This window comes from Budorcas taxicolor, chromosome 20 (genome assembly GCF_023091745.1).
Source record: "Budorcas taxicolor isolate Tak-1 chromosome 20, Takin1.1, whole genome shotgun sequence".
Lineage (NCBI taxonomy): Eukaryota > Metazoa > Chordata > Mammalia > Artiodactyla > Bovidae > Budorcas > Budorcas taxicolor.
This window is the reverse complement of record NC_068929.1, coordinates 65,171,901-65,191,171: the sequence shown is the minus strand read 5'-3', so window position 1 is coordinate 65,191,171 and position 19,271 is coordinate 65,171,901. Positions and strand designations below refer to the sequence as shown.

General features: G+C 41.7%; 2 protein-coding genes across 2 annotated transcripts in view; both read right to left on the bottom strand.

Annotated features, from left to right (window-relative positions):
* Positions 1-19,271, bottom strand: part of CTNND2 (catenin delta 2) — a 932,875-nt gene that overhangs the window by 117,026 nt on the left and 796,578 nt on the right. The window contains exon 14 of the mRNA XM_052659032.1: positions 13,588-13,761. Within this exon, the coding sequence (XP_052514992.1) occupies positions 13,588-13,761 (174 nt within the window). The remainder of the gene's footprint in view (positions 1-13,587; positions 13,762-19,271) is intronic.
* LOC128065978 (glycosaminoglycan xylosylkinase-like) lies at positions 6,191-7,464 on the bottom strand. The gene is given in 2 exon segments (XM_052659033.1): positions 6,191-7,331; positions 7,333-7,464. Coding segments are annotated over 2 exon segments (1,230 nt in total). The 3' UTR covers positions 6,191-6,233.

Below are 19,271 nucleotides of genomic sequence, written 5' to 3'. Positions count from 1 at the left end.
ACTTTCTCCTGACCCTACACTGTGGTTCAGACTCTAGGAGGTGTGAGGGGGTGGGGGAGCAGAGGGAATTCATGACAGCACCTCTTGACTGCAATTAACTATTTCATAGCCCCAGTCTCAGGAAGCAAAGGAATGGATGGTCAGAAAGTCTTAGACATGGAAAAAAAAAAATCTCAGGGTTTGGAAACCGCTTCTCGAAATTTAGCTGTCAGGATGGGATATCCCTCCCAAGGTAAGGAGCTTCATGAAGCCAGTTCAAACTCTCCATCATGTCCATGGGAAATTTCATTTGCAATCTGACGTGCTGAGACATGATTTTCATCTGCCCCTCCACTATTGCTAAGCCTTCTGATTTCCGGGTCCAGGAGTAGACTAGACACCTGAGCTTCAGCAGCCCATTCACCATTGGGTTCTTCCCTAAAACTAAGGAAAATGGAACTCAGAGCGTGGAGGCTATGTTCCCATATGGTAGGATGAATATCAACAATGCTTTTAATGCTGGGGAGATATTCTGCACCTTTTGGGAAACCAAAGTGGATATTTTTGGAACTCAGGCAGGCTGAACTCAGGCCCAAAGATGACCTCTTTCCCAGAACAACCTCATCCTAGACTCTAGATGCTGGCTTGTCCATTTGTGGTCTCTTTTAATCCCCAAACTCCTGGGAGAGTGACACTACTGTTCTTATTTTATAGATGAGGAGATCTAGACACAAGATGTTAAACAACTGCCCACAGGTCTCCTGTGCCCCTTGATCCCGAGTTCTCTCCCTCTAACTCTGCTCTCCGTGATTCTGACTGTATTCCCTCCTCACCAACATCTCATTGTGTCACCTGAACCTCTGCACTCAGTCCTTCCCCTCCCTTCCGTTCTTCCCAGTATGGACAGAGGAGAATCTGGCCATGTTTGGTACAAACCAGGAAAGGTCCCCTATAACTTGCTTTTTCCTCCTTAGAAGCCTAGTTTTTATATACCTTCCTGTTGGATGGAAAGATGGTTTGGTGTTTGTAAAATGATGAGTCCTTCAGCTTTACCGAGAACTGATTTGAGAGGAATACAAATGGCTACGTATGGCTAAAAACGTGTACGAGTTGTAGATATACTTTTCTGGTATGAGAAAATGGTACACAGTGATATGCTCTAAGTGAGAAGGGAAAGACAAGACAATGAGTTTGATCTTATGTGAGAGACACATAGAAAAGAGCCTTTATTTCGAAACTTCTAGTTGTGTGTGAGTTTGTGTGGGTATGGAAAATCCCCAGCATTAGCTCAGCATGTCATGATTCACAATCAATTATTAACAATTCATTCAAAAGATGTTGCGAGCTTCTAAAGTTTTCTTGACATCCAAGGATTTAGGATAGTGATGCTTTTTAAAAACACAATTATTTATTTAACTTTTGGCTGCATCGTGCGGTATGTGGGATCTTAGTTTTCTGATCAGGGATCAAACCTGCACCCCTTGAGTTGGAAGGCAGTCTTAACTACTGGGCCCTGGGGGACATCCCCGAATAGTGATGCTTTTTAAGCAGCAGCTGAGCAGTCTTGGAGCAGATCATGTATAACCCACATGTGAACCTTTGTGTAACCCAATAAGAAGAAATAAAGGGGTGAAAAGAGAGAAAGGCATGACGCAATATTTGGGAGATGGGGAATGTTTCCCAGGTGCACTGAACACAGAAGTGTGAGACGCATACAGAGTTTTTCCAAAAGAGAAGTGAGTTGCCTTGGGCAGCCCATGGGGTGTTAGTAAAGTATATGAGTTGCCAAGAGCTTTGTAAGTGAAACAAAAGTAGAAACATCACTGGTGTGAAAACAGATGAACAGGAAAGAAAAGGTTATGGTAATTCATTGTAACTGAGGTGGAAATCTTTGGACAGAACTTGATTTTTCTGCAGACAGAATGACAGCATCATGTACTGAGCCCACCAGTGAGGAGGGAAGGGACAAAGCAGGTGTGGCTTTAGGAACGGTCCATGAGCTGAAGAGACGACGCGTGATGATTCAAAAGGAGAAGAAGGAAGAAAAGGAAGAGGAGGGGAAGAATGAGAAAGAAGAGATGAAGAAGGAGGAGGAGGAGGGGAAGAGAAGAAGGGGGAGGAGAGGGAAGAGGAGAAAAAGGAGGCGGAGGAGAGGGGTTAGGGGAGGAGAGGAGTTAGGGGAGGAGGAGGAGGAAGACCTGGTTCAGGAGAAAACATGGCCCAGGCTAAGGACCTGAGGCTGCAGAAGGATTAGCTGGCCAGTTGATTGGGATGCATTGGAATGGCAGGCATTGGACTATGACTACCTGGGTTAAGGAGAGGGTGTGCTCTCAAGGGAGCTCAACAGTGGGAAAGGCGGTTATGGGCTGGGAAAGCATCTTGGACCAGAGATAGTCCAATCACCAACAGCCCCATCCCAGCTGAGAACCCAACAGGACAAGGAGGCTTGTTCTGGGCAAGAGGATACACAGGAGGGAAACTATCCCAGACAGACATGAATACTCGATCTCCATCCCCTGCAGGGATATGCCAGCAAGAGCCCCAAGTTTAGTGCCAACCACAGAGGGCATGAGAAGATGAAGTCTGACAAATGTAGCTAAGTGGTAAGCCTAAAGGAGCTGAGAAATAGTTTGATTTGACTGAGTTTGCAAGAAGTGTTCGGATGAAGTGCTTCCCCCCTGCCCCCACCTTTTATCACATCAGGCAAAATGAGAGCTCCAAGATGACTTTCAAAAGAGAACATTTCTGGCTGTGAATCTGCAGTCTTTTTCTGCTTCCGGCTTGGTAGATGATTGCCCTAAGAGTAGCCTTGGATGACCATATCTTCGTGACACCTTAAAGATGGCAGAAGAGCTGTCAGCCTGGGGGAAATAATTCAAAGAGAGGAGCTGCCCTCCTCACATACCTGCCTTTACCTGTTACATCAGAGAAAGTAGCTTGTACCTCCTATCTTGTTTGAGCCCTTGTGTATTTAGGGTGTCTCTTTGTTTTAGCAGCAGCTGGAATTCTTCTAAATAATGAGATGTGCTAGTGTATTTAAAATGAATTCTAACCATTGAATTCTAGCCCTAGGTTTTAACTAGTGCTCTTGGAAGTATGCATGCTCATCCTTGACTTGTTCCTTGTAAAAATGACCCCTGGGATGCTCTTGTACCTTCTGTGTATACAACCCCTTGTGTGTATACACCCCCTTGTGTATATACTCCTATTATGGCACCTCTCATGTATGTTTTTGGACTTTCTGTTTATATGTTTACTATTCTGAAAGGTACCTGAGGGAATTACCAAGTCACATTCATTTCTTTATGTCAATTGTCTTCTAATTTCTGGCTCACAGATGGAAATTAAAAATGTTTAACTGGTAAAAGAAAATGTCAGGTTGATTTCTAGTACCAAGCGTGTGCTATTTAAGAACAGCATTTTCTCCACTGAAAGGAACTACATAAAAAGGACCAAGTGAAAGTCGCTCAGTCATGTCCAACTCTTTGTGACCCCATGGACTATACAGTCCATGAAATTCTCCAGGCCAGAATACTGGAGTGGGTAGTCTTTTCCTTTTCCAGGAGATCTTCCCAACCCAGGGATCAAATCCAGGTCCCCCACATTGCAGGTGGATTCTTCACCAGATAAGCTACAAGGGAAGCCCAAGAATACTGGAGTGGGTAGCCTATCCCTTCTCCAGGGGATCTTCCTGACCAAGGAACTGAACCAGGGTCTCCTATATTGCAGGTGGATTCTTTACCAACTGAACTATCATGGAAGCCCCCAAAGGACCAAACCAACTGCAATTATAGACAGGACCAGTAAGTTGAAGATTCTTCTGGAGGAGGAAATGGCAACCCACTCTAGTATTCTTGCCTGGAGAATTCCATGGACAGAGGAGCCTTGTGAGCTACAGTCCACGGGGTCGCAAAAAAGTTAGATACGACTGAGTGACTGAGCACAGCGCAGCAAGTTCTAACCGCTTCTACAAAAGTGTAATCAGAGTTTGAAATGATCATACATCTCTTTGGGAGTCTCTCCTAAAGCCACACTCATCCTTAATTCTCTGTATGGGGACAGAACTTTTGGTGCAGGGTTTAGGAATAGTTGCTTATCCTCAGGGCTGGAAGGACACAATACTGAGTTTCATGTCCTGGGCCATCACAGCTCTGATCATGTCGGGACACTCAAACTGAAATTTCCATGTTAGAATTCCTCTGTGTCCCCACTGCTTGGGTAATTAACCATGGCAGCTCCCAGGCTAGCCCAGGTCTTAAGTTGGGCTCGGAAAGGATTTCTTCTACAGATAGTTTTACAGCTGCTCTATGAATCCTTGGAATTTCCTATGGAGATTGGTTGTACCTGCGAGGTACCAAGCCTAAATCAACTTTATACACGAATGGGCCCAACAGGTTTAAAGATGCTGCCGCAGTGTCTTCTCACTGGCATTACTGCTGGAGAAAAGTCAGCTGTCATCCTTATCTTTGTATGCAACATGTCTTTTCCTTGGCTGCTTTTAAGATTTTCTCTTTATTACTGATTTCGAGCCATTTGATTATGAAGCACGTTGGTATAGTATAGTTTCTTCATGTTTCTTCGGCTTGGCTTGGTGAGTTTGTGGTTTTCATTAAACTTGAAAAATATGGAACCATTTGGAAGATTTTTCAACCATCATTTCTTCAATTTTTTTTTTCCTGTTTTCTTTCTCCTTTCTCTCACCTCTCCTAGGGGAACTTTAATTGCATGTATAGTAGACCACTTGAAGCTCATGGATGATCGGTAGCTTTTTCTTTTTCTCTCATCATTTCATTTTGTATAGTTTCTAGGGCTATATTTAAATTCATTAATCTTTTCTTCAGCAATGTCTAACCTGCTCTTAATCCCCTTCCATATGGCTTTTTTTTTTTCTTCCAATTCAGTTTATTTTCAACTCTAGCAGTTTTACTTGGGCCTTTCCTATATTTTGTACATTTCTAATGAACTTTTTGAACACATGGAGTAAAGTTATAATAACTGCTTGTCTGATGTTTTTAACATCTTGGTTGGTTTTGAACTGCTTTTGAATGATTGATTTTTCTCCTCATTATGAATCACATTTTCTTGTTTATTTTCAACTGGATGTCAGATATTCTCAATTTTAATGCATTGGATGATGGGTATTTTTGTATTCCTATAGGTATTTTTAAACTTTAGTCTAGGATGCAGTTAATTTACTTGCAAACTATTGATCCTTTGCATCTCACTTTTAAGATCTGATAGGGAAGACTAGGGCATATTTAGTCCAGGAATAATTATACCTAATTACTGAGGCAAGACTCTGAGAGTGCTATGCTCAAGGATCCATGAATCACAAGGTTTTCCTGAATGGCTCTGGGGAACGCACACTATATCCATTCCTGCGTAAGTGCCAAGTTTCATTTTTGTCTAATAACTTCAGGAATTTTTTTCTTCAGCCTTGGGTACTTCCCTCTCATGCATGCACTGACAGCTCTCTACTGAATATTTGAAGAGGATCCTCTGAAGATTTCTGGGGTTCTTTCTAGGGGTGACTTTCTCTTCTTTGGTGTTGTCCTTAAGCTCTGGGCTTCCCTATGGCTCAGATGGTAAAGAACCCACCTGCAATGTGGGAGACCTGGGTTTGATCCCTGGGTTGGGAAGATTCCCTGGAGAAGGGAATGGCTACCCACTCCAGTGTGATTTCCTGGAGAATTCCAAGGACAAAGGAGCCTGGCAGGCTATCATCTATGGGGTCAGAAAGAGTGGGACACGACTGAATGACTTTGACTTTCACCTCTAGTTACCTTGGTCTCCCTAGATTCCCAGTTGTATCTCCTTAGCTCTGAGTGTCCGCTGTGCTTCTCCTGGGTTTTTTTTGTTTTTTGGAAGATCTCAAGTGTGGAGAAAGGACCATAAGGATGAACTCCAAATACACACTCCAGAACCAACCCCAGCATTAACCCAGTTGAATGTCACACCTCTCTTCATCCTTTGGCATGAGAAATTAAGACTGACCAACTGTGCTGCCCACTGCTAGGATGGGCAAACGCCGAGGAAGTCTGAAGGTGGTTCAGCAGGTACGGTTCCATGGTCTGAAGCTTGTAAGTCTTTGCTTTAGCTTCTACTACAGCAAACACCAAAGAAATCCAAGGCCACCCTATCCTCTATTACCAGAATGCACTGCTGGCCATTTCCAATCCATCTCATACCATCTGGAATTGATTGTGCTGTTTCTCTATCTTTGTAAAAAGCAGTTTCACTTATTTTGTGGAGAATTACAAGTGCGAGAGAGGCATCCTGTCTTCCACCAACACAGTGTCCATCCCAAACTGGTCAGTGCACTGCTTGACGGTGGCCAGGATACTCAGGAGCCGCTGGTCCACAGCGTCCAGGTGAGGATCAGAGAGCACTGGGGAGATGGGGTCGTGGGCCATGGCGGATTTTAAGGCAGACTTCAGCACACCATTCTTCAAGGAGTTCAGTCTGTTCCAGGTGGAAACACGAATGATGCAACACTGATAGAGAGGGGCGAGAATGCTTCTCTCATCCAGCGAGGGGTTCCCAAAGCTTTTGGCATTATCGAGAAGGATGAGCATACTAGCGCCTTCATCGTCTTGGAAACTCTCAGAGTGATGGCGGTCAGCATTGCCAATCAGGTAATCAAAGACAGCTGTATCAATGATGTCCAAGAGGCGCGGGCCGGAGTCATAAGGAGACGTTTTCTTCACAGCATCGCAGTAGCTCTCATCATACTCCCACCTGGCCAATTTGCCCTCTCGGTAAGTCCTGCCCCATGGGTGTCGGTGTTTCTGTAGAGGCCACACATTTGGAAGCCAAAGCGTGACAGACCCCTCCATTGTGTCTCCGTCAGCACAGGCTGGCTCTGTTTCTCGGCAGTAGTAACACTTCCCATAGAAACAAGTATTATTTCCTACGGTTAGGAAGGTGCTCAAGAGCTGCTCCGTGGCAACAGGCTTGATCTCTGTCCTCAGATTAACAAATCTGCCAACCACCAAGGGAGCTCGGCGGAAACCTAGAATCCTGTCCAAATGAAAGGCTGCCACCTCCGCATTGTGTCTATCATAACCAGCATATGGTTCCCCTTCTACCACATAGTCCCGGTTATACCGCTTAGGTTTGAAGACAACTTTCTGTCCTCCTTCAAGTATCAGTAAGGCTTTCAGTTGTGTCCCTTTATAACCCACATCCGCTTTAATGATTTTCTTGGTGGCCATGGCATGCAAGATTGCTCCCAGCTCTGGTGTCTCTTCAGGGTACACTTCCCGGGGAACCACCCACTGGGCTGCAATCTCCCAGGGAGACTGCAAGGTGTGGTCCAGCTTGGGTACCAGCTCCACCCGCAAGCCCGCCAATCATTCGGTGAAAGGCCCTCTGGTCCTCCCGGTTGGCAGCTGACGTATCTAAGTTGTCAATCAGGAAAACTTTGGTGAAGATAAAGATGACAAGGAGAATTGCTAACAGCACGACTCACTGCTTTAGCTTCATGTTGACCTCTTTTCCTTCTCCCCGACCACTCTCACTTATCAAGGAGAGCGGGTGGTGATGTCAGCAAGGAGACTAGAGGATTATACACACTGGTCCATCTCTTCACTGAGGTGCCTCCCACAATTCCTTGGCTGGGTGGGGATGATACTGATACTTGGCCCCAGACTCAAGTCGCTGTATCAAGCATTTCTCATTTCTCAGAATTATAAATCCTCACTCCTCCAACCGACGATATGGCCGTTTCAAGGGCTAATAAATCCTTAATGACCAATCATGTCTTGTCCCCTCCACTTTCCCTCCAACATCCTCTACCGTTTCTCGTCCTATCCGGGAGACCTGCAGGGCCCTAGGCTCGCTCCATGGCCGCCCGCGCGGTGCGGTGCGGCGCGCCCCGGCCGCCCCCGCCGCCTCCTTCTCCTGGGTTTTTAATTTTTGTGCTATGGTCTGAAAATTCTCCCAAGACAGCGATCCGTTTCTCAGAGCTCTCTTTCTTCACTGACTAATGCTTAGTGTTTTAACAACCAGTGTTTCATGTATTTTTCTGGTTTGTTTCTGTTGCTGCTGTTATTGCTACTTAGAGGTACTTGGTACTCCATCTTGGCATCTTGGCTGGAAGGGAAAGTCCCTCAGCTTTAGCTGTTTCTACAATTTCTGAATGTAATTCTATCACTCAGCACTTTGCTATTCAATGACACTGATGAAAGTAAGCCAGACTGTCCAAAAATGGGCTTACTCTCTGGTCAGTTTGGATGTGTGTGGCATTTATAACACAGATGCAGCCCTTACCATCAGGACTGCTTAGTGGGGTCCTAGGAGAAACCACGAGGTACTTTGTGGTTGGAACCAATGGTCTGGTTTTGAACCTATTCCTCCCCATCTCCTCCTGAGGTTGGATCATCCTTGTCCTGCTTCAGGCTGGTCATCACATCCAAGTGAATGCATTGTGTCTAGGAGCCTGCTAACTAGGCAGAGTCCTCAGATAACCTCTGTTTATTCTGACCCAATTACTAACCCATGAGGCATGATGCCTCATGTCCCATTTTTTCATCATAATCTTTCATGACTCTGTTTCTTTGCATTTAAACCTTATGCTTTATATACCACTGTTAACTAGGACAATGATCTTTGTCTTAGATGTTAAGCCATGATATTTACTTTTATCTGTTACACTCTACTCATTTAGCCTGGTTCATTTTTTAATGATATACCAATTGCTAAGCCACACTAAATTCAATGCCCCTCTTAAGTTCCCTGTCCTTAGGAATAAGTCTCACATTTCCCAATTGTCTTTATTTTTTATTCATTTGGGCCACATGGCTTCTATTTCCTTCTCACTAAATCTATGTCACTATCAGGTTACTTCATTAAGTATTAACAGATTAATATCCAAGTATCTCTTTATTTCCTCTAACTCTGAACATAAATGGGAAAATAATAGACTCTCTGAGAATAGTCACATTTTAGGGAGAAAGCTGACCACACAAAGATATCTAAAATGTTTGATTTAAAAAGCAATAGAACAGATGTATTTTGACAGTTCTAATCCTGAGTTTCCATAGAGTTCAACTACGATAAAAATAAACCACAAATGGGAGCATTCATTCACATTTTGGAACTCTTCAAACTACTACATCCAACTGTTTTAATATTCTGTGACAAAATCGTTTCACTGTAAATGAGGAAAAGGTAACTGAAGTCCATGTTAGCTAAGAAAAACATTTCACTTTGCTTCTGCCATTATGTTTTTCTGATGCTCATAAACCAAGTAATGAGTGTTTTAAAATTTAAAAAGTATGTGGGGCCATTATGAAGATCTAGTTTGCTAGTCAATTTGCCACAGAAGTGTGTGCCGCACATCCCCCCATAAAGAGAAGTTATTGTTTCGGATGATGAGGTCTATAAAAAGCTCTCTCCATGTAAAATTCGGATGCTTTACCTTCACATTTCTGCTTTTGTTTGGATCATAAAAGTTAAGGACACTTAAAGAACACCACTAAATTTCAACAGTTGCTGTAAAATACACATTCCTAGAACCCTAGGTTTAGACGGTAATGCTGTCTTCATGAAAGCTGATGCTGTTTGTGCATCCTCAGTCAATCTTTTAATTGCTCAAGTATGTTTGGTTTTGGTATAAGCTATTCTCATCTTTAAAAAGTGATAACTATTTATCAGTGTTGGCTTAATGACAATCTTCTCAAATCACTCCTATAGCTTATCTATCTTCCCTTCCCACCATTTAACATGGTGCCTTACTAAATTATAGAAAAAATGATGATAATGTGATACTGACCTTTATGCATGCTTGTGTATTTGTATTTTTATAAGAAAATTCTTATACAAGCACATAGATTTATAACTATGCACAAATATTCCCTAAAGGCCCTTTGCCTTGAGCCAAGGATTATTCCCTTTGTCTAAAGCCATCAGGAAGGCCAGTGGTCTGTAAAGCAAGGATGACACCCTGAGAGTCAAAATTCCACTTTAACTATTGGAATAAAAGTCTTTCCAAAATGCTTTGTCTTCTAAAATTATTAGTAATCATTGAACATTTTCTTGATGATAGTCAATATTATAACCATCGGTGATTAGAATAAATGAAATAGCCAAAACACTGAATGGCCTCTGACATTATTTTCTTTCTTGCACCCTTATATTTACTTCTTCTAACTCCCTTCACTTTGCCATCAGCATATCTATTTGCTCTTCTTACCACAGATCTGTGTGCCTGCTTACAAGAGTAACTCCTTGCATTTTTAAATTTGTTGCTTGAAATCTGATGAAGGCTGGGAAATCCAATGGTCATAGTTGTTAAGCTTTGTCTAAAATACAGAACGGCTCTTGTGATGTTGATTTTAGCTGTTGTAGACCATTCTGCCTCTTAGTAGTTTCTATTAATAATAAAAAATTACCAATTCAATGCATCTGGATATATGGGGATGAATTTTACACTGCGGATAACTAATGTTCAGGTTAATGCACTGAAAACAGTTAGAAAGATGTTATTGCTAGAAAATTCTGAGAATTTTATCAGACTTCTTCGTTAATTCTCGTTATATAACCCAAAGCAGGAGAGAATTTTTGAATTTCAAAATACTATAAATCAGTATAAAATAGTATAAATTGTAAATTTATTGTTTTATTACTCTAAACACCTAAAGACCCAGGTGACCTGGTTATATGAGACACAGAGCCTGTGTCTTTAATCGCCAAATTAATTACAAAGACCAATGCTTCAGGAATCGTGGAACTGGGCAATGACATCAAAATATGCATCCTAAAAAACACTGATGAGTCTGAAAACTGAAAAGAAAACAGTTCTCCCACAATTCCTATCAATTTTATATCCTATTGACTACATATTCCCAATTGAATCAAAGGACCAAAAAAAGAATCATAAACTGTGATCATCTGAATATGCGCTACTAACTGCTTAGTGACTGACGGATGTTTATAAACATAAAAGACTTCTATTCATAAGAAAGACATATAGACATAGACACTAGTTCAGTTAAATGTTTGTATCTCAGCATTATTGCTCAGCCAAGCACAGGGCTTAGCAGTGGGGTACAAAGAAATGAATGGAACCTAGTTTCTGCTCTTAGAGGTCTTACAGACCAGATTCTCTTCTAGAGGACATCCTTAGTAACTTAACAAGGAATAATTGAATAACTGGAGATATTTATCCTTAAATATGATGTGGAGGTGTACAGTTCTTGGTACGTGACATGTCTTTTTTCTCTGGCTGCTTTTACGGTTATCTCTTTATTTCTGATCTTGAGCAATCTGATTATAATGTACCTTGGTATAACTTTTTCATGCTTCTGGTAGTTTCTTGAGTTGCTTAGATGTGTTAGTTTGTGGTTTTCATTAGATTTGGAACATTTTCAATCCTTATTTCTTCAAATAGTTTTCTCTTTCTCCTTTCTCTCTCATCTTGTTTTGGACTCCATTAATACATATATACCAGGCCACTTGAAGCTCATGCACTGATGCACTGTCCATTTTTTCCTTTTTTTTTTACTGCGTATTTCATTTTTTATAGTTTATAATCACTGTCTTTCAGTTCATTAAACTTTTCTTCTGCAATGTCTAATCTGCTATTGATTCCATTCCATGTATTTTTCATTTAAGATGCTACATTTTCAACTCCAAAAGTTTTATTTGCATCTTTACACATTTTTCAGGTTTCTAATTCATTTTCTGAACACATGGGATACAGAGCTTAACTTTTGAAGCAAAGGTTGAAGTCTTACAATCAACATCTTCTAGCGCTCAAAGACATTTCTCCATTTTTAACTTGTTCTTATAGGAACCTAACTATTTGGCAAGTAAAAATAATAATTCATTAAAAAAATCAAAATATAGTGAACTTGCCATCATCTAGATGGCTTTGCATTTCAGATCAGACTCTGCTCTAGAAAGCATCCCTTCCCTTCCCCTTTAATCCATCCTCCAAGGCTAGGGAGCTGGGTGGGAACTTGCGGCAACTTAGTGTTCTTGGGTGTTAAGTGACAACCTTTTGGCCTATGACATCCTGCATCTTTGAATCTAGCTTTGTGACTGACCTTCATGATGTCTGGGGAAGCCGCCCATGACTGGTTCTGCTTAAAGACAATGCACCTGGGACACATTAAGATGCTTTAACTTTCCCAGAGCCACAAAGCTTAGAAAAGTTTTGAACTGTGACTGGAGTCAAAGCCTCCTAACTTTAGATGAAAGTTAAGACTCAGGAAAAGTTCAAGGAAATGACTTCCATGACTGTCTCTTTCCTAGCTCTGCAAGGCTATCCTCTGGCATTCTGCCTGGTAAGACTCTAATTTTGAAACTTTTCTCTGGATGAAAGCAAAGGACAAATTCACTTCAATCCCCGCTCCACCTGAATTCTTCAGGGACAACATTAGAGATGACTTAAGGGCAGAGAGGGAAAGGAATAATTATGCTCATTCCTAAAACTCTTAAGAGAAGAGGTGGGGCTGGCATGCATGAGTAAATAGCCAGCTCCTGGGAAGTATCACCAGGGGCTGGGTCCCAAGAGCTGCACCCCAAGAGCTGGAAGGTCACATCCAGGAAAGATGGTGCTGCAGCTGAGATTGTAGAAATGGAAAAGATGATGGCAGGGACAGAGAAGTGACAAGAGGCAGGTATTGGAAGATCTGATAAGAAGAGAAGGTATTATTGCAGGACAATACTGAAGCCGGCATGTGAGGTACCCATGGTACTGAGCTTCTGAGAGTGATCTAGAGCTTTGTGTCTCTATCAATATTGTTTTGAAGAAAAAATGAATGGTAAGGAAAGGAGCGATGAATGAATATTCCAAAACTCCAAGCATTGATCTTAAATGAATGGAAAATGGAAGGCTGAGGTTTAAACTCCCTCTCTTGATATTTTCCCCATATTCCCTCATTCTTCTAAGAGGTTAACACTCCTTTATGCAAAAAGGTAATTTAACTCATGGAACTAGCAGTGACCAAACTCAAGAATTCTTGGTTATCATGAATCCCTCCTTTCTACCCAAAAGGAAGGTCATGAAAACTTTCTGTGAGAACCCATCAGGAAGGCTGTGTGTTTATAAAAATCCAGAGAAAAAGACCCTCCTAGTATCTTTCCCAACCATACAATCGCTTTAATTTAACATTTTGTCAAAGATAACTAGTAACATTATTCTTCCCTGTAATCCCATAATTGAAAAATGCAAGCGGTTCTTTTCCTTTGGGCACGAGCCCAGCTATGATATTACAGGATTCACAGGGGTTTTTATATGAGATGTTTGGGTATCAGCTTTGTCAGTGGCAGTGCTTTGAAAAGCCTCGACATGCTCCCAGCCGCCTCTGAAAATAAAGGAACTCAGCTACACAGACAGAATGGAAAGCATATCACAGCATCGTCCATGACTATACGGACATCTATTCCTCTGTGTTTTGCAGGCATCTTCAAGGACCTCCTTAAGAAGACTTTTTCAAAGAAATATATTTCTAAGTCCAACAGTTCAATGGAACTCTTTTTTCTCTAACATCCTTAGAAAACTTGATTAGAATAGCACTTCTCAAAATGGGACTTCTCTTATTTTCTAAGAACCGTCTCGTGCTTCCAGATTTCTTTCTTATTGTAACAAACCAGTCATACCTTCCAGCTCCCTGCAGCCAAGTTCTGCAGGGCGCCCGCCGCCCCTTCCAGCGTGTCTGCATTGGAGCACTCAGAGAGCAGTGTGAGGTAGGGTTTGACTATGGATGGGTGCCACAGCATCTGGATCCCTTTTGGTGGTTCTGCACAGTCTGGAAGAGGTCCTACTCCATCCCACTGGCGGAAAAGAAATGAGAGAGCAAACACCTTTAACATCGTCACACTTCCCAACATTGCCCTCTGCAAACATCCAAGACGAAATCCAAAGCAGGGTGTCATGACATTTGGAGAACTGCAGGCAGGATATGGCATCAGCAGTCCAAGGACCACCCAGAACGGGAGAGCCATTCCTGCCCACCGAGAGCTTCTGACGGAGGGTGGAGCAGGGACATAAGTGAATGTAACTGGCAGTAGAACAGTTAAGTGCTCTGTGAACAGTTCTAGCAACCGTTACAGGGAGGAAGGAGAAAAGGTACGCTAGTTTTGATTGGGCAGAATGGAGGAAGACTACAGATCAAGGCAGCAACCTTTACAGTAAGCTAAGCATATGGTAGGCATAGCATCGGAGTGAGACTATCGAGTGTCCACTTCTTACACGCAAGTGTTAACTGTGATGAATTTCTAAATCGCTTATAAAACACATATTTTGTATCATGCATCGAACCTGGACTGGCGATTCATCTGTAAAGTAATTAACCTCCAATTAAAATAAATAAATTTATATTAAAAAAATAAAAAATAAAACCCACTGTAAACCAATAAATAAATAAATGTCCAAGTAAAATGTGAAAAAAATACATATTTTGTCACTGCATCTATGAGCATTCAACTAATGACAGAATGTACAAAAGAGAAAAGAATGTTATGGTTTATTAGATACTCTGCCATGAGCTATAGGCAAATGTTGATCTTACAGAAATTCTGATGTTTGTTTTGAACTGAGTCTGAGTTAAAATATGTAATTAAAAAATTAACTGCACATATATTTTAAGTTATGGATTATATGCAAAAGGCAAATGAATAGAGCCTTACATACGACAGCTTTGAAGATCGTGTAGCAATTTGGATCAATGTTTACAATAGAAGTTAAATAAACAAAGCAGGACACAAAGCTGTAAAGGGTTTGTGCTGGGTACCAAGTAAAAAATGTAAGGATAATAAATATTTATTTATAACATGTGTATGTCTTTCATTTTTTTCTACATTTCTAATAGCCTGTTCTATTACTCTTATAATTTAAAAAATATTGAGTTCCAATAATGATTCTGATCTTTGATCACATTTAGCCTTTATCTTTCATTAAAAATAAAGGTAATGGTATAATGAAGGTAGAAATGAAGTAATATGTGTAGAAAAAATATTCCCGTATTCATTTTTGAGAAAAGCCATAGCAAAACAGAAGGATTATTTTATAGTACTACATCGGGAATATTAAGTTATTTATCTCCTTATTTGTATTTATTACTGATTGCTGAACATATAATCTAAATGACATATATACTAAGCTTTCTCACAGATATTTTATGTACATAAGTATATGCGCATGTGTGTCCATATACATGTATGTATATCAATGAAGACAAAATTGTATTTCGAATCTGTTAGTGCCTTCATTCTGAAATTTTACCTGAAAGAAAATATAGCTCATGTTGTATCCTTGTAACAAAAATAGAAGTGTTTATAGAAATAATAAAAGTTTTTTTAACAGACAATAAGAATTACAAGAATCTCATCCCTTATTTTCCAAGAGAAAAATGAAAAAGCCATACCTTCTTTTTCTCTATTATGATACAGCTTAACTTAAGGCTAAAGAACAGAGATGAATGACATTCCATCAATGGGTGAGACATCCGATTAAAGGTCATTTTCAATGAGAGTGTCACTCAATCTCATCTTTATAACAAGAACACTCAAAGTGGAGACCTTCCTGTTCTTTCAACTTAAGCCACTTCTAAACTGTTCAAAGAAGACTTTACAGCTCTGCACAGCCTAGCAATGAAACCAGTCCATCTCTTTTAAATACACTTAAAAAAAAAAAAAAAAGAAAGTGAACCAGACTTGTCACATTGCTCCTGGTTCATTATTTGAGGCTGGCTCACTGCACTGGATAGAAAGAGAGCAGCAGCCAAAAGGAAAGAGTCCTTTCGCAAATTTGTTAACTTCGATGCTGAAGCAGGAGTGATGTTGGCTTCTCAAAAGAAACCAGCTGCGGGGACTGAATTTCTCTGCTACTGCAACAGGAAATGGAAAATTCTTTCTTTTTTTCATTTTTGTAGTGACCCAAGGACAAAAGAGCAGACAAAACCAAGGGGGGTCTTGGAATGCAGGAATGGAAAAAACAGACCTTTTCATCTTTCCCTCCCCCATGTTGTAATTATTAACGGATTTCAGGTCCTCCCGAGCAGTATAACCTGTCTCCCCTCCTACCCCATAGGGAGAAGGTACTTGTCTTACTCGTCCCCTCACCCAATATACGTGCCTCATCCAATCAGCAAAGGACCCGCAAGACCCCCATCCCGCTCCTCGTACCCTGGTTATAAAAGTGGACTAAGGACCCCTGCTCAACTTTGGTTCTCCCTTGAGCTGGCCTGCTGTTCTAACAGCGTCTCCCACTCTGCTGCTGCTGCCAAGTCGCTTCAGTTGTGTCTGACTCTGTGCGTTCCCATAGACGGCAGCCCACCAGGCTCCCCCATTCCTGGGATTCTTCAGGCAAGAATACTGGAGTGGGTTGCCATTTCCTTCTCCAATGCCAGAAAGTGAAAAGTGAAAGTGAAGTTGCTCAGTCGTGTCCGACCGTTAGCGACCCCATGGACTGCAGCCTACCAGGCTCCTCTGTCCGTGGGATTTTCCAGGCAAGAGAACTGGAGTGGGTTGCCATGGCCTTCTCCGTCTCCCACTCTAATAAACTTTATTTCCCTCTCATTCTGTCTCATGTTTGGAAATTCTTTTCCAACTCGCGCCTGGACCACAATTTTGTCATCTCCTTAAAACTCTGAAGCTATCATGTTCATATAAAGGTTTAGATTTCACATAAACATTCAACTCAACATGGATGAAATTTCCCTCTTGTAAGAGCCAACATAACAGAGGGAGGTACAGAGAAGCAATGCTTGCATGCTCATTACTACATGCGACAGACAAACTATAAAAAGTGCAAAAAAAAAAAAAGCTGTGTTATCATTTGCTGGGTTTCATCTGGTTCTTTTTTTTTTTTTTTAACTTCTGTGCAAGAAAACAGGATAAACGGCTGAATCAGTAGACAGTCTTTCTCCATTCTGACATGTGATCTATGTAGATCTTAAATACCTTTCATTACAATCCTTTCTCAGTGGCTGCAGAGAGAATCTGAAGGCAATAAAAGGAAAACTGATGTGGATACAGATAGCCTTTGACAGCAACGATAGGAGTTCAAAGGGGATTCTGTGCTATTTCAGAACGCTGATGACACCCTGGCACATCAATACAGAGGAAAAAGAACTATCTCAAAGCCAGGGTATGCCGCCTTTATCTGGGTACTTTCCTCAAACTTCTATTGAGTTAATAGAGAAAGAAGTATCGATTGACTGTCCATTATAAAATAGATTTTGATCACCTATTTAAGACTGGAAGTCTTCTTTAAGAGCTGTGCTAACACCTGATGTCATGTCACCTAGCCAGTCAATACCCACAGGACTACGGGGTCATGGTGGCACCAGAATCAGACTGAAGTCATGAAACAATTCTGCAGTTGTACACTGTTAATGCCAACCTTCTCCTAGAGCAAAGATCCACAAAAAGTCAAGGGATATGCAACTCTTTTACCAAAATACTGGAAATACATCATTTATAAATTTAAATATAAGATGCATTTATCCTAAAATTTCTTCAAAACTGCCATAAGGATTGAAGAAGGCAAGCACTGGCCAAGTCTTTAACACAGCCAAAACACTGATCACCCAGCTATGTTGATCCTAAGAACACAGAACTCAAATTTATAAGTAAGCCTTGAGTGAGTGAGTGAAGTGAGTGAAGTCACTCAGTCGTGTCCGACTCTTTGCAACCCCGTGGACTGTAGCCTACCAGGCTTCTCTGTCCATGGGATTCTCTAGGCAAGAGTACTAGAGTGGGTTACCATTTCCTTCTCCAGGGGATCTTCCTGACCCAGGGATCGAACCCGGGTCTCCCGCATCGGAGGCAGACGCTTTGACCTCTGAGCCACCAGGGATTATGCAAACTGTATTTGTTTCTTAACTCTTTGCTTTTAACTTTTACCAGGGCATATTACCAAAGTTTTCCTAAGAACTTGAAATATGAAAATAATATATAAAGAAACAAAATGCTGCCTGGTCAGGAGGGAGAACTTTCTGTGTCCTGAACCCAAGGCACAACCAACAGAGAAGGTATTTCCAAGAAAACAACAGGGTTTTTGTTGATCCTATTGGCTGCATCATTGCAAGTAGCGACATACAAACACACACTCACACACAAGGAAGGAGGCTCTCAGTAGACACGGAGTCTGCCAGTCCCTTGGACCTCCAGCCTCCAGAACTGTGAGTAATAAACTTTTGCTTGTAAGCCATGTAGTCTAGGGCATTTTGTTACAGCAGCCTGAGCTGAGCAAGACAGCAAGCACTGAGACAATGCCATCTCAGAGGTAGGAGGACCCTCCAGCTACACCACGGCTTTCTTGAGCTTTCTTGAGGACAGGCTAGTGTGTGAGGCAGGATTATACTGAGAGTAGATCACAGAACAAACAGGCTGGTTTGTCATCCCAAGTAGCACCACATTCCAATACCATATCATCAGAACTTTTTTCAGTTATATGTGTATTTATCAGACTATTTTCCACTGTAAATTATTACAAGACATAGAACATAGTTCTCTGTTGTTCTGTCAGTAAGTCCAACTCTTTTGTAACCCCATAGACTGTAGCCCGCCAGCTCCTCTGTGCATGGGATTTCCCAGGCAAGAATACTGGAGTGGGTGGCCATTTCCTAACCCTAACCCTTAAATCTTCTCCAGGGGATCTTCTTGACCCAGGATCAAATCCACGTCTTCTGCACTGGCAGGTGGGTTCTTTATCACTGAAACACCAGGGAAACCCTACAGTTCTCTGTGCTATATAGTAAATCCTTATTATGCTTATATTTTATATGTAGTAGTATAGTATTTGGAGAAGGCAATGGCAGTACTCTTGCCTGGAAGACCCCATGGACGGAGGAGCCTGGTGGGCTGCAGTCCATGGGGTCGCTAGGAGTCGGACATGACTGAGCGACTTCACTTTCACTTTTCACTTTCATGCATTGGAGAAGGAAATGGCAACCCACTCCAGTGTTCTTGCCTGGAGAATCCCAGGGACGGGGGAGCCTGGTGGGCTGCCGTCTATGGGGTAGCACAGAGTCGGACACGACTGAAGCGACTTAGCAGCAGCAGTGTAGTATTCTTGGCTGGAGAATCCCCATGGACAGAGAAGACTGGCAGGCTACAGTCCATGGGGTTGCAAAGAGTTGGACACGACTGGGCAACTCAGCACATCACAGTGTGTATCTGTTAATACCATATTCCTAATTTATCCCTCTTCCATTTCCCTTTTGGTAACCATAAGCTTGTCTTCTGTGTCTGTGAGTCTGTTTCTGTTCTGTAAATCAGTTCATTTCTACTATTTTTTAGATTCTATATGTAAGTGATAACATAGATTTGTCTTTCTC